The sequence below is a fragment of the Bos grunniens genome, chromosome 24 (assembly GCF_055505025.1).
Source record: "Bos grunniens cultivar Pamir isolate PY7600 chromosome 24, Bosgru_T2T1.0, whole genome shotgun sequence".
Classification (NCBI taxonomy): Eukaryota; Metazoa; Chordata; class Mammalia; order Artiodactyla; family Bovidae; genus Bos; species Bos grunniens.
This window is the reverse complement of record NC_141188.1, coordinates 63,272,277-63,289,940: the sequence shown is the minus strand read 5'-3', so window position 1 is coordinate 63,289,940 and position 17,664 is coordinate 63,272,277. Positions and strand designations below refer to the sequence as shown.

The 17,664-nt window shown below is 40.7% G+C and overlaps 1 protein-coding gene across 1 annotated transcript in view; it reads left to right on the top strand.

The window, feature by feature from the left end:
* VPS4B (vacuolar protein sorting 4 homolog B) overlaps nucleotides 1-10,949 on the top strand; it is a 28,884-nt gene extending 17,935 nt beyond the window's left edge. The window contains exons 5-11 of the mRNA XM_086373723.1: nucleotides 1,114-1,233; nucleotides 3,569-3,725; nucleotides 4,155-4,303; nucleotides 4,684-4,765; nucleotides 5,115-5,334; nucleotides 7,851-7,991; nucleotides 9,478-10,949. Coding sequence (XP_086229849.1) covers nucleotides 1,114-1,233; nucleotides 3,569-3,725; nucleotides 4,155-4,303; nucleotides 4,684-4,765; nucleotides 5,115-5,334; nucleotides 7,851-7,991; nucleotides 9,478-9,579 — 971 coding nt within the window. The 3' untranslated portion in view covers nucleotides 9,580-10,949. The remainder of the gene's footprint in view (nucleotides 1-1,113; nucleotides 1,234-3,568; nucleotides 3,726-4,154; nucleotides 4,304-4,683; nucleotides 4,766-5,114; nucleotides 5,335-7,850; nucleotides 7,992-9,477) is intronic.
* Nucleotides 10,950-17,664: the final 6,715 nt, after the last annotated feature.

The following is a 17,664-nucleotide window of genomic DNA, read 5'->3' as shown; positions in this document are numbered from 1 at the left end:
TTTCTCAGGAGGCAGGTACATTTTCCCCTTAATTTATACTTAGTCTGAACTTTCAGAATGCAAAAAGAGTTCATAGTTTTATTTCATGTTAATGTATAGCTAAAGAGTTCCGTAATTTAGGGAAATTGCCAAGTATATGCATTCTTTAACAGATGACCTTTCAAAGCAAGAAAAATACCCGTAAAGTAATATCATAGGTAATGAATAGACTGTGTAAGTGGTGATGTTACGCTTAAAACAGTTACACATCATCTTAGAACAGGCTCCTTCATGGTTGAGCCGTTTCTATAGACGAGAAGATTGGGAAAGCTTTTGATAAAAGATTTGTAGAAAGAGCAGCAGTAAGCTACAGTAAAAGAAATGTTTTGTGGACTGTTACTGATTTTTACTTGTTCTTACTGTAACAGTTTGCTATGACTTCTGAATATATTATGTTCAAAAACTAAATCATTTAAATAACTTTGTTAATGCACAGAAAGTGTAAATAGATCTATTTAGAAGTCGAATGGAAACTGGCAGATCTTGGGAAATGTGCAGGTCTGTAAGAGCACACCTCCTCTCTCCATCATCCCCTTCTCACCCTCCCCTTCCCCTCTCTCTGTCCGTCTGTCTCTCTGCCCGTCTGTCTTCAGGTAAAGTGGTTAAATGTGCTTTATTTCTGTGGGTAAGGGGAGCATTGGATCACTGATTCTTTTGGTTAAAAGGAGAAATAGGAGCTACTCCAGAACCAGTGGTCAGACACCGTGAGTGTGTGCGTACTGTTCGGTGCTGTTCCGGGCTCTCTGGGGTTTAGTGCTTCATTTGACCTTTACACTCATCTGTCTTTAGTAGTCTGGCCAGATGATGCTATTTCTGTTTCACAGCGAGGTAGTGGAGATAGAACAGTTGAATGGCTTTATGCTGGATTATCCAGCTACCCACCCCAGGTCCCGACTCCTCCTCACTGCCCCCGAACAACCACTTTCTTGTCACACCCTTCTAGAACTGTCTTTAATACATAAAACTTTTCCAGACAAATTTATAAGGCATTTCTTTAATTTCATTATTTCATGTTGTTATCTAAATTTAATGAAATAGCCCTCTTTGATTGAAAGATGATTTAATTTTCTGTAGGTGCCATTGTTATAGAGCGACCCAATGTGAAGTGGAGCGATGTTGCTGGTCTGGAAGGAGCTAAAGAAGCTCTGAAAGAGGCCGTGATATTGCCTATCAAATTTCCTCATCTCTTTACAGGTGAGATGGCTTGTAAATAATTTTTTTTATGATTTTTTAAAAAGCACACTGATGACTGAGGTAAAGTATTGTGAACTCTGGTCACTGTATCGTAAAGTGTTATTTTAAATCCTCTTACAAGGCAGTGGTATACCCTTACACAGATACTGACTTCGTATGCATATACGTATTTGTAATATATACATATATTTCAGAACAACCTAAATGTCAGGCAGCAGCACGTAAGGTAAGTCAGGGAGAGAGGGTGGAGTACAGCGCACTCGCTAGAATGTATGTACCATTATAATGGACGTGAAAGAATATCTGCCTGTATTGTAAAGCTCAAAAAGCAAGTTATACCGTCTGTATCCAAGTATTTAAAGTTTCAGATGAAGCGTGTATCCTCTGGTAGCTCATGATCACTGCAGGGGAAGGTTGCTAGCTGCCTTCTGGACCGAGTTGGAGCCCCAGCTCCGCCGCAGGCGGTTTGTCCATGCTGAGCCATCCTTCACGTTGTCCCTTTCGTGCCCCATAGCCTGTGTTCGTGATATGGCTATACTCACAGTCTTAACAGTGAAACAGAGGTTTTTCCTTTTAAAAACAAGCTGGTTTATATAGAGAGCAAATCTGGGTTCAAACTGAACAGGTCCAAACAGCAGTGTCCTGTAGAGCAGTGATGACGAGCAAGAGCCCGCTGTCCACCCAGCTTCGAGCTGCGACTCAGAACCTCGCTTCAGGAATACGAAACTAACAGTGTAGAAGTTGTCATCAGAATCCTATAAAGGCACAAAAATGCAGTTGAACTTACGTTGCTTATCCCAGTGTTTCCCAAACATGAGTCCTGTATGTCAGCTTCGTGAATTTTGCCATATACGTGTACTACTATTTTTTTAATCTTCTTCTTTAAATCACTTTTAGAGAAACTTACTAAATTGGAGTATAAATGTACAGGGACATGGAGGAACCCATGTGCGTTCAGCCTCATAAATTATTACCGACGGTGATAATCTCCCAGATAAGAAATCGATGTGAGGAACTTAGAAATCCATCCCTGTGTCTTCCCTCAAGAGAGGGACCTCTGTCTTGACTTCTAACATCACAGCTTGTCTTGCCCACATTTGAACTTTTAAGTCATCTCCTTTGTTTTTACTTAATAACTCTACTATAGAATAATTACTTGGGGGTCTTCCCTGGCGGTCCAGTGGTTAAGATTCCACGCTTCCAGTGCAGGGGTGGCAGCTTTGGTCACTGTTTGGGGAACTGAGATCCCATACGCTGTGCGATGTGGCCACAACATTTTTTTTAGGTAATAAAAGACGTCTTTGTGTCTCTGTGGGTGAGGAGTGTTTTCATAGAATGCGTTGTAAAAATTATTCAAATGGAAAGGGCTTGTACGCCACCTAAAAGCATTTCCTCTGCCAGCACTGGTGTGTGGACCACGCTTAAGGGGACGCTGACTGACGATTGCAGACATTTGACCCGAAAGAGGATTCAAGTAGAGGCTGCGGCTTCCCTCACAACGGGCAGCGCTTGGCGTCGCGTCCGCCGTCTGCGTGTCACTCTTCACAGACCCCCTGTGTCACCCGCAGTGCACACCTAGTAGCTGTTTGGCTTTTTTAAATGTGTGATATTTTATTGCCAGGTGTAACCCAGCCTGGTTTATGTAAGGCAGCATTATAATTTCTCATTAGTAGAACTGAGGTTCAAAGATCTGATTTTGTTCACTTGTTAACTATATTTTGGCAAAACTGGAATTTAAGGTGGAGTCCCCCTATTGTTCTCCAATCATCAGAATGGAAATCTGCCACCTAAAATAATAATATGTGCTTCCTGTGAAATCAGGAATTGAGTGTAACGTCACGAGTCATCAAAACTGTTAGTCTCACCCCTGCAAATGTCATGAATATTAAAGGAAATACTTGCAGCTGCCTTCCCCCTGTGGGTGTAGTTTCTCCTACAATATTCTGAATTTGAGCAGTGCACATAGTGGATGATCAGCAACTGCCTTTTAACTGAGTGCTTTTCCGCCTAATAGACTGGAGGGCCCTGGAGGTCAGAGACCCTTGTGCCGTAGCTCTGTCTGCCACTGTGGCTTCCGTACATAGTGGTCGGATGGTGGGCATGCGGATGACTGCCTGTTGGGAGGATTATAGTGTACAAACACGGTTTTGACAAAGTGGTCTCTAAAAAGGAAATAAAGTACATTTAAGACATATTCACCTTAGATTGATTGATTTAAATTGTGTTTCATCCTCCTGCCAGCTTTAGAGTGGAACCTCTTCATGGTATGCTTCACGGTGGATGACGAAGTTAATGGTCTTGAAGTTCTCATGTTGTTTTTTAATACACATTTTAGGCAAGAGAACGCCTTGGAGGGGAATCCTGTTATTTGGGCCACCTGGAACAGGAAAGTCCTATTTAGCCAAAGCTGTAGCCACAGAAGCAAATAACTCAACATTTTTCTCAATATCTTCCTCTGACCTTGTTTCTAAGTGGCTAGGTGAAAGTGAAAAGTAAGTAGTAAATTGATTTTTTTAAAGTTTTCTTTGCTTGGTGGTCATTCTATCTGTAAAGTCGTAGGTTTCTTACATCATTAATAGGCGTTCCAAAAAGTGCTGTGGTACAGGCGGTATTGATTTCTCTGTCAAACTGTTCCCTAGTTCAAAATTCGTTTCAGAGGGAGAAGAGAGCATACGTGGCACACGTATGGTTTAGCACGTGACACACGTGTGGAGAAGGAGATGACAGCCCCTCCGGCACTCTTGCCTGAAAAATCCCAGGGACAGAGGAGCCTGATGGGCTACAGTCCATGGGGTGGCAAAGAGTTGGGCACAGCTGAGCACTCTTAGAGTTCCTATTGATACATTGTTTTATTTTAATGTTTTCATTGTCATGTGTTATTGGCTAATTTTTAGAAATTGAAACTTTTAATTTATTTTTAGGCTAGTTAAGAACTTATTCCAGCTTGCCAGAGAGAATAAACCTTCGATTATCTTCATTGATGAAATCGATTCTCTGTGTGGTTCAAGAAGTGAAAATGAAAGTGAAGCTGCAAGAAGAATTAAGACAGAATTCCTAGTTCAGATGCAAGGTAGTGCTCAACTGATTTAATTTCTGCCCAGTTGTAATCATCTTGGTATAAGTAGTAAAGAGACTGATTTATATGTTCACTTATACCAGAAACAATATCAATAGAAGGAAAAAGTAGACTTCAAATTTAAATCTTTTGAGAAATATTTTGAAAAGAATATTAATAGTATTTTCCCACAGTTTAGGAGATTCTACTGTTGGGAATGTTTATATCATATTCTGGTAGTATGAAATATGATTAAATACAGTGTTCTCAGAGAGAGACTCTCAAGGGGAAGCATTTTTAACAAAGAAATACCACATTCATAAGAGAAGATACAGATGAGGTTTAAAGAACACTGAAATGACAAATTACCTGAAACTATATCTATTTTGCTGTAGGGGTTGGCGTGGACAATGATGGAATTTTGGTTCTGGGAGCTACAAATATACCCTGGGTTCTGGATTCTGCCATTAGGCGAAGGTATGACAATACAGGGAACACTGTATTTCTAATTACAGTGTAGTAAGTGAGTGTCAGTTCCCATTCTGATAACTCTAGAATGTTTTTCAGTGTACGTAAGCCCTGCTGACCCCTGACTTGGCCAGGGGAGGCAGGCATTTGTTGTTAATGTGTTCTGGGTATTTTTCCCTTATTACCCTAAATATATATGTTTAATTATGGTGGATATGGGCCCATTTAATGTGTTCAGCTTAGCTCTGTATAAAAGAGAATATCTAAATATCTTGCTTAGTTCTTGGAAAAGTAATTTTTAATAGAAATTAAATATTATCATATGATAATCTTGATGTAATTTTTCTTTGATTCTAAGGTTTGAGAAACGAATTTACATTCCTTTGCCTGAGGCGCATGCCCGAGCAGCGATGTTTAAACTGCACTTGGGCACCACTCAGAACAGTCTGACAGAAGCAGACTTCCGGGACCTCGGAAAGAAGACTGAGGGCTACTCAGGGGCGGACATAAGCATCATTGTACGGGACGCACTTATGCAGCCAGTGAGGAAAGTGCAGTCAGCTACCCATTTTAAAAAGGTAAGGAACGTTTATCTGTCTTTTCATATATTTTTAAAATCAAGTTTTGAGACCACTGTTGACTTGTCTTTGAAGAATTTTAGGAAGATTTCAGTTTTGTGTAATAAATAAGTGGATTTACATAATAGACGTGTCCATTCCACTGAAATAAATTCTCCCAACGTGTTTTAAAACTACTTTGTATGAGTGCTTTGGAAGCATGTTACCCATACATTTATACTTCCTTATCAAAGTAAAAACAATGATAGCTAACTGTCGTTTAATAAACTCACGTGCTTGGCACTGGGGTCTCAGCCACCCTCCTCTCGAGCTTCTCCCGTGCACCGCTTGGTCTCATGAGTGACGTAAGCATATATGGTTTGAGAGGGAATTTTGTGCAGTCTTGCCGCTGCTGCTGCTACGTCGCTTCAGTCGTGTCCGACTCTGTGCGACCCCTTAGACGGCAGCCCACCAGGCTCCCCCGTCCCTGGGATTCTCCAGGCAAGAACACTGGAGTGGGTTGCCATTTCCTTCTCCAGTGCATGAAAGTGAAAAGTGAAAGTGAAGTCGCTCCGTCGTGTCCGACTCTCTACAACCCTATGGACAGAAGCCCGCAAGGCTCCGCCATCCACAGGGTTCTCTAGGCAAGAGTACTGGAGTGGGTTGCCATTTCCTTCTCCGTGCAGTCTTGGGAGACAATTTAAGTAACTGTAGACTAGGTAATTTGGACCTACACTCTTGCTGAGAATAGCAATCGCCAATATGTTCGTGAACGTAGATGTGAAAATCCCAAAACACTGTCAGCAAACCTAATCCATCAGTATATGACAAACTAATGTGTCACGGCTCTGATAAGCATATGTGTGTCTATTGTATGCCATGTGTTACCATGGTAAATAATTTCTTTTAAAAATGAGGAGCTTGAATTAAAACCTGAATTTGAAGCCTGACTCCACAATTTACTTATTTTATCTACTTGACCAAATTGTGTTGTTACCTTTTAAGTCTCTCTTTTTTTTTTTATCATCTCTTAAGTAAGGATGGTAACACTGCTCTGAAATGCTTTTATGAGAATGAAAAGAGGAAGATTGATAACACAGCGGTCATGGTGCCTGAACAGTCCAGTAGATGTTAGTCGCCTCTTCCTCCGTCATTTCAGTACAAGAGAAGCACAGTTAGCTTGGGACCAAGGTTTATGCCACAGCCGTTGGGTTTCTCCTTAACATTCTCTTTGCCGTTTAGAAGGAGCCCAGTCCTCCCCTGCTAAGAACTTTCCAGCCAGTTTTCTGTGTTACTGTTGGGGGCAGCTTATACAACCCAGAGCCAGGCCCTCGTTAGGAGGATAAAGGTGGAGCAGCCAGATCTCTCAACATCAGGCATTCTGTATCCCCAGTCCAATAGATCTCTATGGCTCCATCTTCTCTTCCGCGTTTTGATTAGTAAGAACAAGTTTGCCTGTGATTTTATTTATTAAATGTATCAGCGCTAATCTGGGCCCAGAGGTAAGTCAGAAAGTACAGTGGTCGAAAAACAAAAATCCCTGCCACTGAAATTTTTGTGAGAGAAGACAAACAATAAAATACGTAACAAGTAAAGTGAAAATGTTTATTTCTCTGCCCCTACCCTGATCCTAAGACAGTATTTGAGACTGATCATTTAAAACAAGTGCGAAGGACAAAGCAGCCCCCGACTTGATACGAATGTGGTGCAAGCTGAAAATTGTATGTCACTATCACAGAGGTTCTTTTTCTGGATATTATGAAAATTCTTTACTTTAAATCAGTTATGAGTTATAAGTTCAGCTAGCACTTAAATTACACTCAGCATTTAATTTTGTACTTATATTTGAAGGAGTTTTTGTTGGAGAGACAGTAATTTCACAATAATAAACCTCCCAAAGATACAAATTTCTTACTATGGAAAATAGAGTAACTTAAAGGAATTTTTAAGTAGGTCTGTTTTTTATTAATTTTTATCGATACATTGGGGTATAGTTGCTTAACAATGTTGTGTTAGTTTCAGATGTACAGCAAAGTAATTCAGTTATACGTACACACAGATCCATTCTTTTTCCAATGCTTTTCCTGTTTCAGTTATTACAGAATACTGAACAGAGTTCCCTGTGTTATACGATATGTCCTTGTTGATTATCTGTTTTAAGTATAGCAGCGTGTTATGCAGGTCTGTTCTTGGTGTCTAGGATTATTACCACTTAATAGCCATTAGAAAAGAAAAAAGGTATTTTTAGGCACAGGGAATTTTTTTTTTAACTTATTTTCTCCCTATGATCATGTAAGTAATCTACTGTAGGAAATTTCAAATATAGAAAATCATCAAGAAAAACATTAAAATCAAACACAGTCTACGCCATCACCCGGAGATAATTGACTTTTTGTTGTATATTCTGTTTGTTTTCAGAACTAAGCATTTTAATAAAACATGATAATAGTACATGTTCATATTTCCTGATAATGGTTTAAATCTTAATATTTATTCAATTTGTTCAAATAAAGATCTCAAATGACTGTTTATTGCAGGTTCGCGGACCTTCACGGGCTGATCCTAACAACATAGTAGATGACCTGCTCACGCCCTGCTCTCCAGGCGACCCTGGTGCCATTGAGATGACATGGATGGATGTCCCTGGGGATAAACTTTTGGAGCCAGTTGTTTGCATGGTTTGACGTTTTGTTTGCTTTAAAAAAAAATTATTTAGCATTATATTTCATAATTTGTCATATAAAATTTTCAGTTTTATAAAATTTAGTTTAAAAATGTTAGTATGATCAGCCATGTTTAATAGTAATACTTCAAAGGTTATAGAGATTAATAGAATCTAAAGTATCAAATAATTATCTTTAAACTTTTTTTGAGCTTCAAGGAAAATTTAATTATAAGTGAATAAGCTGTTTTTTAAAACGTACGGGTTTCTGATGTAGGTCTTACAGTAATATTGTGAGAATATTTTTCCTTGAACCTCTGATTTGGTAAAGCATGCAGAAACGCTGTTGTGTGAATCACAGGATTCATGGCAGTGTTTTTCTGTTTTATGTCTCAAGGCGTCATAGAAAGTTTAAATAATGCAGTACTTTTTTAAAAGCTCTGAAAACAAAATTTTTATCATAAGAAGTTACATTTCTGCAGTTTATATTGAAGGAATTAAAATATTCGTAAAGCATTGCATTTCCACAGCTTCTATTGAGGAAGTGAATAACCTGTGAGACTGCAGGGCACAGGTGTGATCCCTGGTGAGGAAACTAAAACCCCAGCCAGCAGCCGCCAAAAGAGAGAGGAAAGATGCCTACTTATTATGAGTGTTCAGTGTCTTCCCCCAGACTTTAAACTTTTTGTTTCGTATTGAGGTGTAGCCAATATGAACATTGAGTTTTAAAATCTTCTCTTAGTTAAAGATTTTTCAGATCTATATGTCGAAATTAACTAACTTTTACATGATATGTAGATCTGGATTTATAGACATATGTACATAAGCTTGTGCGTATATGTATATAATAATATATCTGTAAACATCTAGAAATATTTATGTGTTAATTCACCACTGCTTATCTGAGAAATTATTTAGAAATCCTTTATTTTTTAAAGCTTTCATTCTTTTGATCATTTTTCCATACTATTTTACAGGAGACATGGTCTAAAAGTTAATTTTTTAATAAATTTTTTATATTGATATATTTTCTTTCCATTTTGATTATGACTTTAGCTGATAGTTAAACTTTTTGATAAATTGGTTTTGATTAAATGCTATTATTCTGTTCCACATATGTGAATGAATATATCCCTTCTGAGTTGCATTTTGACAGCTGCTTTCTTAAAAAGTAAACATACAGCCAGAAAAAGGATCGGGTTAATTCTGGAGGCCTTGGTGCTCAGGTGAAGAGGACTGCACTTCTTGGGTGCCGAGGAGCCTTTGAAGGTTATGATCAGGACGGGGCAAGCAACCGAAAGTTTAAAAGAAAGGAGTAGCATAGTTGAAGTTGCTCTTTGCAAAGAAAGAAAGCAGGAGAGTTTATCATCAGTAGTCCGTGACACGCTGCAGATGTTCAGATTTAACCTTAGGCGAAAGTTAGTAGTAATAATGCTGCTGATGAAATGTTTTTTATTCAGTTAAATCAATGACTAATCCTCGCCCGTTCTTTTTCCTGACAGTCGGACATGTTACGGTCACTGTCTAGCACAAAGCCCACGGTCAATGAACACGACTTGTTAAAACTAAAGAAGTTTACAGAAGATTTTGGCCAAGAAGGCTAGACCAAAGACGGCAAGGACGACGCTGACCGTGCGTGTTCTCTCGCGTGGGCAGTTTTGCTTTTCCTGTGTGGCAGTCAGATTCTTTCCAGTAAAACTCTTACCATAAGGAAACAGATCTCACCTCAGCGTTCCTTTAAGTTTTATATGTACTTTTGCTCCATTACCAATTAAATCCTCCCGTTAACAAAACTTATAAAATAATGGGCCATAGGAAAACGAGTGATACATAAATAGCAGAGAAACAGAAGTTGCCCGGTGAGAAGAAAGTTAAAATCGGGTGACATACAAACATTTTAAATTGTTAGGGATAGTGGTCTTCGCAAAGAGCATACTTTTTTTTTCCAACTAAAACGAAATGGGGTTTATTTCATATTTTGAAAAAAAAATCTTAAGCATCATTCTCATCAAAGTAAAATTCATTTGCTTTACTAAAAACAATTTAAATGCTTTACTCTCAGGGATGGGCAGTAAGACAGCAGAGAGCACTGTGGTCAGGTTTAGAAGGCCCTGGACTGTGTTGTAGCCAAGGGGCTTGCTGACTTTTGATAGGGTGGCTTGTTTCTCCATGTAGATTTAAATAGTTTCTATAAAAGCTGCAAGCTTTTTTATATTTAACTAAGTAATACCTTTCACTGTGCAATCTTTAGAGAAAGACTCTCTAAGTTAGGCGTTGTCTTTGTTTTGAAGAAGAAAATTGTGTCTTTCAGTGTCTTTTTGTAGTAAGATTGACCAAAACAGGTGGTGAATAAATATGTACTTTTTAAATAATTCTGTCATGAAATACTGTGTGGGAACCTTTACTTAAAGGAACGCACTGCCTCCCTTTGGATTATGGAAAGTTTCTTGTATGTGATATCGGGGTATGTGTGTGTGTATATATATACATATAAATTTTTTAAATATAAGATAGCTAGAGTCTTGTCTTTGACCTTTTAAGTTCAGGGAACAGTTTGTCCTGACCACACATATGTTATCAGTGTAATGGTTCATGACGCTTTAGAAATGAGCTGATAGTCTCCTTAAATAATAAAATGCAGACATGATTTTATGTTATTTTAATACCCTAATCTGAGGGGTGTGTCACACTTCAGCACCAACACTAAGCTGTGCCTTGTACATTTGCATTGGCCTCTCCATGCAAAGTATTATTAAGTCAGCTAGAATGAGGTAGATTTCCTTAATTTACTATGAAGTTCTGCCTTGCAAATGCTATAGAATAACTTGCATTTTAAATTCTATTTGCACATTTTACATATTATGCTATATGGTTGCCTTGGGGTTTTCTGTACAGATTGTTTTTGTTGATACTAAATGGAAATCATAGGCCCAAAATACGCTGTTCTTACGTGAAGTAAATTGACATAACCTACTGTTGGCTGTATTCTGTGTACGCTTCTTTATTTCGGGATCTTCTGTATAGGAGAAAATATATCTAAATTGATGAGATACAAGAGATCATTAAAAATTATTAATTAAAGATGTATCCATGAAAATTCTACTTTAGCTGCCTCAGAATCATACAGTATTGCTATTAAAATCTTGTCATTAAGAGAATTAATATAATTCTATTAGTATAAACTATATAATAATTGAATCCAGAATTCTTTGTGAATCCAAAATTAGTTTTGAGGAAGTATTTCACTTCAGTTCACCAAATAGTGTGTAAGTACAGCATTAATGACAAGTGAATATTTTATCACTTAATTCTTTTGTGTGCTCTGAAAACCATGCCTCAGTATCTATGTCACTTTTAGCCATTTTCCACATTTCTGCTTTTAAAACTGTTTCTAGAATCTACTAATAATTTTAAACTTATTCTAGAATGGTGGAGCATAGACCATCTCCATGTGCTCTTTATGGGCAGATAACTACTCAAGAGGAAGCTGAATGCTCAGGCTCTCTCTGCCTGGATGTTGACCATTACGATTTTTGCTGCTGTTGAGTTACTCGGTCCTGTCCAACTCTTTGCAGCCCATGGAGTGCAGCACACCGGGCTTCCTTCTCCTTCACCATCTTCCAGAGTTTGCTCAAACTCATGTCCATCGTGTCGGTGATGCCATCCAACCAGCTCATCCTCTGTCGTCCCCTTCACCTCCCGCCTCAGTCTTTCCCAGCATCAGGGTCTTTTCCAATGAGTCAGTTCTTCTCATCAGGTGGCCAAGTATTGGTGCTTCAGCTTCAGCATCAGTCCTTCCAATGAACATTGAGGGTTGATTTCCTTTAGGATGGACTGGTTGGATCTTGCTGTCCAAGGGACTCTTAGTCTTCTTCTAAGCCAACAAGTAAAGCTGACTTTCCTTTGCAGTAGCATGGTGCTTGACACTGTTTATTATGTTTATTATTTCAAGCCTTTACTTAATAAAGGCTTGAAAAAATTGGAGTTATATCCATATTTATCAACTTCCTAGATTATCTTTGAGAGTTTTCATAAAAGAGATAATTTGAAGTTGCTTTGTTCCTGCTGGTCTCCTGCTGTGGTGGTAAATGTCAGTCTTGGTTCTTGGAGCTGAAATCATAGGTGTACCAGAGCTGGCTGGCTCCTTTGGCCCCAAGATCCAGATTTTCTTATTCCTGACTGCCTGGGCAGCTTGAAACCTGTCACGGGGGCCGTGATCTTCACCATAGAATCCAGTAAGTTTCCATTTACATGGCACGGGACAAAGCAAGAACTGTAGTTTAAAATCAAAAAATTTGTATTTCCTATGTTTACAGAAATAAAGGAGAAAAGTTATGTCTCTGAAGAGTCATAAAAAGCATTTAATAAAATTCCAGCACCATTTGTGATTTTTTTTTTAACTTTATAAACTAGGGATTGAAGAGAACATCTTATTTTAATAAAGAACATCTACCAAAGAAACAAAAACTCTAACGAGTACCATACTTTATTGTGAATTATTGAAAACTTGGCTCCCCAGACATCGGGAAGAAGACCAAGGTGCCTGCTCCCACCATGCCTTTCAGTTCTGTGCAGGAGATTCTACACAGTTGTAGGAAAAGTAAACGTTCAGGGTTTAAAAGGAAGAAACTCAATTGTCATCCTCAGGTGACATGACTCTATATGTAGGAAATCCAAAGTAACAAACAGAGTCTGAGCTTAACACGATTAGAAGATGCAGGTTAGTAAGTAAAAATTGTATTTCTATATTGTAGCCACAGTTAGAAACTGAAATGAAAACAACCCCGCCCCTGCTTTATTTTTCTCTGTAGTTCTTACCATCATCTAACATACTGTGTACTTGACTGCTTTTCTTATTTGTGATTTCACCTCACGTTTGTTCCGGGAAAGCTGGGGTTTTCTTGTCTTTTTCCTCTGCTGTCCCTTCAGTATCTGGAACAGTACTAGTGCCTGATGGGTGGTCAATAAATATTTATTGAGTGAATGAATCTTTGTATTTTTCCTAAGTCTGAATACTTTACAAAGAATGTGTATAATTTTTGCCCCTCTTTCTCTCCCTGCCAACCCTACAAATTTTACTTGTAAAAGAAGAAAATTAGGAATGAAAACACATCAACAGTTTGGTGGTTTAGTTGCTAAGTTGTGTCCAACTCTTGTGACCTCATGGACTGTAGCCCACCAGGCTCCTCTGTCCATGGGATTCTCCAAGCAGGAATACTGGAGTGGGTTGCCATTCCCTTCTCCAGGGGATCTTCCCAACCCAGGGATCAAACCCAGGTCTCCTGTATTGCAAGTGGATTCTTTACCAACTGAGCCACCAGGCAAGCCCACATCAAGAACAATGGCTAAATCTGTGTGATAGAAATATGGATACTTATTAATTTTTTCTTTGTTTTTATCTTTATGTTAATTTCCCGGAATTAAAAGTCTTTAAGAAAGAATTGCAGTCAACTTGTCAGCTAGTGACAGGACTTTGTCTCCTCTGGAACCTGATGAAATAATAGAAAAGGAAAGGTTTTAAGGAAAAAGGACAGGAAGGATGTTCACCAAACAAACGTACTTTGGAGGCATGTTCATCCCCATTGCCTACATGGTTGTGGGGACGCCCCGCCTCCGGATCCTGGGAGCGCAGTGGGGAGGCCCTCCTCTCCTCCTCAGGTGGTGGACCCCACCCGGGCCCCTGACCGGCTTTGGCTTTTCAGGCTCTGCTGTGCAGTCCTTCAGTCTTGAGCACCGCAAAGATGGCAGGACTTTAAAAACAAGGTCACAGCAGCATCAACAGCATCTTAAGTAGGTGGATGGGACTCTGGTAGCTAATTGTGGCCTCGTGGAATGAAGTGCCCAGTGAGGGGAAGACGTTGAGCAGGAGCCGGGGTTCCATCCCTGGATCAAGAAGACCCTCTGGAGGAGGCAGTGGCTCCCCACTCAAGTCCTCTCGCCTGGAGAATCCCACGGACAGAGGACCCCGGTGGGGCTACAGTCCATGGGGTCGCAAAGAGTCGGACACGACAGAGCGTCTAAACAACGATAGTACTAAACGAGATGAAGGCATGAGAACGTGGAGGACGCTCACTGGAAACCTGGACCCTCAGGACTTGCTGCAAGAGACAGCGGCAGCCACAGCACTGAAGCTACCAGAAGCAAAAGTCGGCATTTGATCCTGCAGGTTGCCAGACTGTATGCTGGAATACACAAATTTCATCGACTTTATGTGACGGTCAGGAACTTTGGTCGAGTAGGAGCCATACTACTGAAATACTTCCACTTGTGAGGATTTGGAAGATCCTGAGTACCAGGCAATATGTGGAGGGCTGTGTGGGAATGGATGATGTTGGTGATGAGCCAAGAGTCTGGTTGGGGAGCTTGTAGCTAATTACTGAATTTATCAGTATGGGTTCAGTAAACATTCAGGATTTAGAATTTTGGTTTGAGCAGCAGAGAGTGATTTCAGTTGTTTGCTAGACTGGTTGAAGAATCTGAACTTGACTGTCAACTGCTCTAAACTCCACTAAAGTGACCCCTGAGTTGGGAAGATCCCCTGGAGAAGGGGAAGGCCACCCACTCCAGTATTCTGGCCTGGAGAATTCCATGGACTGTATAGTCCATGGGGTCGCAAAGAGTCGGACACGACTGAGTGACTTAAAAAAAAAAAAAGTGGTGGAAAAGAAAGAATCTCATATCTAGGAAATAGGAATGCTGGAGTAGATTTTATCACATGAGAACCACTCACAAAACCACATGTTCCTGGAAGAGACCCAGAACCCAGCCCCTTAAGCGGGGCACTGACAGGTGAAGGAGTGCCTTCCAGAGTGTTTTCCAGGGCCTTCACTTTCATCGGAGCTGGAGCAGTCTCGGCTGCAAAAGTCAAGTAGTAGCAGTTAGCACGAGCCAGGGGGACTTGGTCACCGCATTAAGCAGCAGGGCTGGAGTGATAATCAGAGTGGACTTTCCTGCAGAGGTCATGATCAGTGGTGGCAGGGTCCTTAAGACCGTGAGTAAGGCGCTGCAGCAGTAGTACAAACAAAACACGCCTGCCTGGTGAGCAGGGGTCTGGCCGTCGTGATTTCCAGACCTGAATCAGGTCATGGAATCTGTGCCGCTTGAAAGAAGTGGAGACTGTCTTGTTGAGAAAGGCTTCTGCCAGAACATCCCAGGTTCAGAGGGAGCTTTGCCTTCAGCCTTCCCCAAAGGGTGTGGGGCTGCTTCAGGCTTACTGGACCGTGACTCTGAGCTAATACTCTTTACTGGAGAATCAGGAAGCCCTTGGGGTCCACTGTTCAAGAGAGAATTTATGGGGAGCAAGCAATGAGTGTGGTGGAGTTTTGACCAGACTTTGCACCATAGCAGGCCCAGGGGAACTCTGAACAAGTCAGCCGTGGTCAGGGTCATCTTGGCTGTTCGCTGGTCCAGGGAGTGAAGGTTAATGGAAAAAGAAGGGCCCCGGGAGCTCCACCCTCCTGAGAAAACAGTGAAGTAGTATTTACAGCCCTAGGAGAAATCCCACAAATTCATGCCACCGTTCAGGCAGGAAGCACGCTGGTGTGGTGGTATCCAGCGGGGGCCCATTTAACTCCTCAGGATGGACAGTGCAGAAAAGGAGTGCGTTTTATAGAATATCAGGGCCTACCTACTTACATGTTCTTCTGTTTGCCTAATGTATCATTAAGATGTATCTGAGATGGTTGAGAATTGAAAGAGGTGTGTTAAAAAGAATACAAACATGTTCCCTGGTGGTCCAGTGGTTAAGATCAGTGCTTTCACTGCTGAGGGCACAGGTTCAGTCCTTGGTCAGGGAGCCAAGATCCCACAACGCGATGCGGCCCCCACAAAGTAATAAAGTATTCAAAAAATAAAAATCTTTAAAGGGGTCAGGTATTATATAAGCTTAATCTTACAGAATGGGTAGTAATGCCAGGTTTCAAAAATTGATGGAAAAAGAAATAGAGATTTTACAATGGTGAGAGTTTCAAATGTAACCCAACAAGAATTCTAAATGGTGATATTTACTATGGAAAATTGGGAGGGAGAAGAGAAAGGTTAATGTAAGTGAGCTAAGGTCGCATCTATCAAAAGAGGAAATGATGTCTAAGGTCAACAAATCAGAATATAATACAATAAGCAGATACGGTGATAACCCCCAAAATGACTTCAGTTCTCTATTACTGCATTAGGCATTCCAAAACCTCATGGCTTGAAACACGACTTTCTCTCTCGGTGGGTCAAGAGCTCAGGGGAGCTTGGCTGAGCAGCTCTGGCCAGGAGCCTCTTGCCCAGCTGGGGCCAGTGGCTGGAGCTGGGAGCATGTCTGGGACAGCGGACACCTCTCTCCAAGTCTCGGGTTCTCTCCAAGCTATGGGCGCAACAGCAAACACACTCAGGAATTGTTCCCACCGGAAGTGTATATTCTGAATCCAGCCAAACCATAGACCTGACTGCTGGTTACAGGAAATTCAGGAGAGCAAAACAAAGCACGTCATGGGGAACCAGTCCGGCCAAAGAGCCTGTAGGACGTCTGTGAGACAGCTGGCCTGGCCTCCAAACAGTGCCGCTACCAAATGGAAGGTTGAGAGGATTTCCTAGGTTAAAAGGATCCTCTAGGCCAGAATACTGGAGTGGGTGGCCTTTCCCTTCTCCAGGGGATCTTCCCAAGCCAGGGATCAAACGCAGGTCTCCTGCATTGCAGGCAGATTCTTTACCAGCTGAGCCACAAGGGAAGCCCCAGGTTAAAAGAAACTGAGGACAACCCAGAACCTAATGCATGGTAAGAACATTGATTTGAATCCTGGTTTGAGGGGAAAACAGCTTTATTAGACACTGGAGGTAATTGCAGAAATCTGACTACAAACCAGATACCAGATACTTTGGAATTGTTATTGTCTTGGATGTGATCAGGATGTTGTGATTATGTTAGTGTTTGTGGGGCCTTGTTTCCAGGTGACACACCCTGAATTCTGCGCATACAGAGATGGGGGAGAAAGCCCATGATGTCTGCAACTACTGTAAAGCTGTGTCCACCCACATTCACATCCCCACATAGCAAATGTGACAGAGTCAATAAACAGGACTGAAGGGTGAAGGATCGTTTCTGAAGGAGATGAAATTGAAGAGTCAACTCTAAAAACATGTAGTGGTTTTTAGAAAATCATCACCAACTAAGTGATCTTCATATTTCCCAAGCACTTAACACAGACCCAGGACTTCCCTATAAAAAAGTCGTGGGACTGTCCTTGTTGTATACAGCTGAGCACAGTCCTGGTTGAAATGGTGAGGTACTCGAGCGTAGGTATTCCTTGATACGGGAATGAATAGTTGTGTCTTAGAATGTTGTCAAAACTCTAAGACTTACAGCCTACTTTTCCAGACTTCTATAACATTGCCAGTGGCTTCTTGAAAGACTTATGGCCTAAGACATCCTGTGTTGCAGCATTAAAAGGCTTTCCTGTATTTAATTGCAAGGTATGATGTCTTAGGCCATAAATAATTCCTTTAAGAATTCACTGACAATTTTATAGAAACCTTTAAACATTCCATATTAAAAATAGTAACAAAATATCAAAGGAGTTCTAGGTTATTAAATAAAAACTTTGAAAATGGAAGGAATTGGTGGCAGCCACAGGTACGTGAGGCTTTCCCTGGTGGCTCAGACAGTAAAGAATCTGCCTGCAGTGCGAGACCTGGGTTTGATCCCT